This window comes from Ovis canadensis, chromosome X (assembly GCF_042477335.2).
Source record: "Ovis canadensis isolate MfBH-ARS-UI-01 breed Bighorn chromosome X, ARS-UI_OviCan_v2, whole genome shotgun sequence".
NCBI lineage: Eukaryota > Metazoa > Chordata > Mammalia > Artiodactyla > Bovidae > Ovis > Ovis canadensis.
The window spans coordinates 25,748,793-25,751,906 of NC_091727.1; the positions used below are offsets into that span (position 1 = coordinate 25,748,793).

Genomic DNA, 3,114 nt, shown 5'->3' on the forward strand with positions numbered 1-3,114 from the left:
CCTATTTGAAACCAGTCTGTTGTTCCATGTCCAGTTGTAACTCCTGTCCTGACCTGCATACAGATTTCTCAGGAGGCAGGTCAGATGGTCTGGTATTCCCATCTCTTTCAGAATTTTCCACAGTTTATTGTGATCCACACAGTCAAAGGCTTTGGCATAGTCAATAAAGCCAAAATATATGTTTTCTGGAACTCTCTAGCTTTTTCGATGATCCAGCAGATGTTGGCAATTTGATCTCTGGTTTCTCTGCCTTTTGTGAAACCAGCTTGAACATCTGGTAGTTCACGGATCATGTACTGCTGAAGCCTGACTTGAAGAATTTTGTGCATTACTTTACTAGCGTGTGAGATGAGTGCCTTTGTGAGGTAGTTTGAGGATGTTTTGGCATTGCCTTCCTTGGAATTGGAATGAAAACTGACCGTTTCCATACATGACTACTGGAAAAACCATAGCTTTGAGTAGATGGGCCTTTGTCAGCAAAGTAATGTCTCTGCTTTTTAATATGCTATCTAGTTTGGTCATAGCTTTTCTTCCAAGGAGCAAGCATCTTTTAATTTCATGGTTGCAGTCACCATCTACCATGATTTTGGAGCCTAAGAACATGCAGTCTCTCACTGTTGCCATTGTTTCCCCATCTATTTGCCATGAAGTGATGGGACTGGATGCCATGATCTTAGTTTTTTAAATGTTGAGTTTTAAGCCAACTTTTTCACTCTCTTTCACCAAGAGGCTCTTTGGTTCTTCTTTGCTTTCTGCCATAAGGGTGGTGTCATCTGCGTATCAGAGTTTATTGATGTTTCTCCCAGCTATCTTGATTCCAGCTTGTATTTCATCCCCCGCGGCATTTCATATAAGTTAAATAAGCAGAGTCACAATAGATCACAAAAAATCTAGGCCCCACGTTTTTCATTCAGAACTTGCAGGCTCAGGGCAGGACTGTCAGGCTGAGGCTGACAATCCACATCAAATCTGAGAGAGAAGAGTATGAGGTTAGTATGCCGTTGCAGCCACCATTCAGCAGAGGGGAAGCATACCAGGTACCTCCTGGCGACCAGGTGAGCATCCTTAATGAGAATTGAGGACCCAAGCAGCCCTCGAAGGAGTGGGTTCCACATAGCTCTCAGTTGGCTATCCTCCGACAGAGAGAAGGGCTAAGGAACACCTTCACTTCCTCCCCTGGGGTCTCAGGGAAGTGCTGACTTTGGTTTCAGGTGTCATCTTCAAAGCATCAGAAAAGAGGAGGCTCTAGACCTGCCAACAATTGACTATATGACTATGATGACCCTGACTATAAACTGAGAATACCCTCAAACCCAGATCAGAGGCTCCCTACTGGCAGCCTCTGCTGTCACCCTTGAATACCCCTAGCAGGGTTGGCAGGCTGCATTCTAAGGCTCTAATATCCTCCACAGTTTTCTCAGGGGACAGGCTGATCGAAACAGAAGCCTTGAGAGGTCCTCGACCTGTGCCCCAAGGACCCTGCAATGGTGGCCTTGGTTAAAGCCAAGGTGGCATCTCCCTGCAGAGGTGCTTACAGCATCTTATTCTCCTTCCTCCAGGTGTCCGTGTCTTCTGAGCTCCTGTCTATACTCCTTCCTGCTGTCCCTGACCATGCCTCGAAGTAAGAAGAGTCAGGCCCGTGGTGGTGATAAATGCCCTCAAGCCCAAGGCCAGACCCAGAGTTGTGGGGGTGCTCAGGCCATAGCAGCAGCAGAAGAGGAGTCAACTACCTCCTCTCTTCAGTGTGAAGATACTACCCAGAGTCTGCCTGGTGCTGAGTCATGTAGCACTTCGCAGGAGCCTCAAAGAATACCAACCATCACCACTGCTGCAGTCTTTTCTTACACTAGATCTAGTGAAGCATTCGATGGCCAATATAAGTATAGGGCACTTGCCTATGAGGTCCCACCCTTCACTGAGACCCCAGGAACTGACTGTTTAACCAGGAAAGCTAGCTTGTTGGAGCAGTTCCTTCTGTACAAGTATAAAATGAAGCAGCTCATGATGAAGGAAGACATGCTGAAGATTATCCACCAAAGCCACCATGACCGATTTGCCGAGATTCTCAAGAGAGCCTCTGAGCGCATTGAGCTAGTCTTTGCGGTAGAGCTGAAGGAAGTCGACTCAGTTGTTCCCTGCTATAATCTGGTCAGCAAATTGAAACTCCCCAACAATGGGAGGGTGCGTGGCGGAAGGGGTTTACCCAAGACTGGTCTCCTGATGAATCTCCTGGGTATGATCTTCCTGAAGGGCAACTGTGCCGCTGAGGAAGACATCTGGAAATACCTGGGCACGATGCGAGTATATGCTGGAAGAAAGCACCTTATCTATGGAGAGCCCAGAAAGCTCATCACCAAAGATTTAGTGAGGCTGAAGTATCTGGAGTACCGCCAGGTTGCCAACAGTGATCCTCCACGTTATGAGTTTCTCTGGGGCCCAAAAGCACATCTTGAAACCAGCAAGATGAAAGTCCTGGAATTTTTGGCAAAGGTCAATGATGCTGTTCCCAGTGACTTCCCCGCTTATTATGAAGAAGCTTTGCGAGATGAAGAAGAGAAAGCCCAAGGCATGCATGCAGCCAGGCCTGACACTACTGTCAAAGTCAGTACACCTCCCAGGGACATGCTCAATATTATCATCCCACCCGTCAGGAAGTATGTGAAGTTTTTACCCCCAGACAGGAAAATATAACATCACAATAGGGATTATATTCTTGGAAATGTGAAAGAATCCCATAGTAAAATATTTAGGATAATGGAATAGAAAACAAGTAAAACATGGTCAATGTTAGTTTTTCTTGTTCCTTTTAGTCTTTAGCTTTGTTAAAGTAATTGATCTGTAGTCTGAGTTCCTTAGCTTCTTCAAGAAAGTAAGAGAAATAAAGTGTTACTAGTGTAGACCTTGTGTTTATTGGCTCTTTTATTCATCAAACGTTGAGAATCTGCTCTTGGGAAGGCTCAGCGCTAGTACCGGGGATGCTAATGTAAACAAAACCCAGCCTCTACTCACAGAATTTTAGAGCTTATGAGTTACACTCATATGAGTAAGATACTGAAATATTCTCTATGACTTATAGGTAAAGTAAAAAGAATGGTTGAAGTGGAGGGTATTCCT

The 3,114-nt window shown here is 45.3% G+C and overlaps 1 protein-coding gene across 1 annotated transcript; it reads left to right on the plus strand.

The window, feature by feature from the left end:
- The first annotated feature begins 1,611 nt into the window (after positions 1 to 1,611).
- On the plus strand, positions 1,612 to 2,691 carry LOC138930638 (melanoma-associated antigen B5-like). The gene has a single exon (XM_070291144.1). It carries the CDS (start codon positions 1,612 to 1,614, stop codon positions 2,689 to 2,691), a length of 1,080 nt encoding a protein of 359 aa, XP_070147245.1.
- Positions 2,692 to 3,114: the final 423 nt, after the last annotated feature.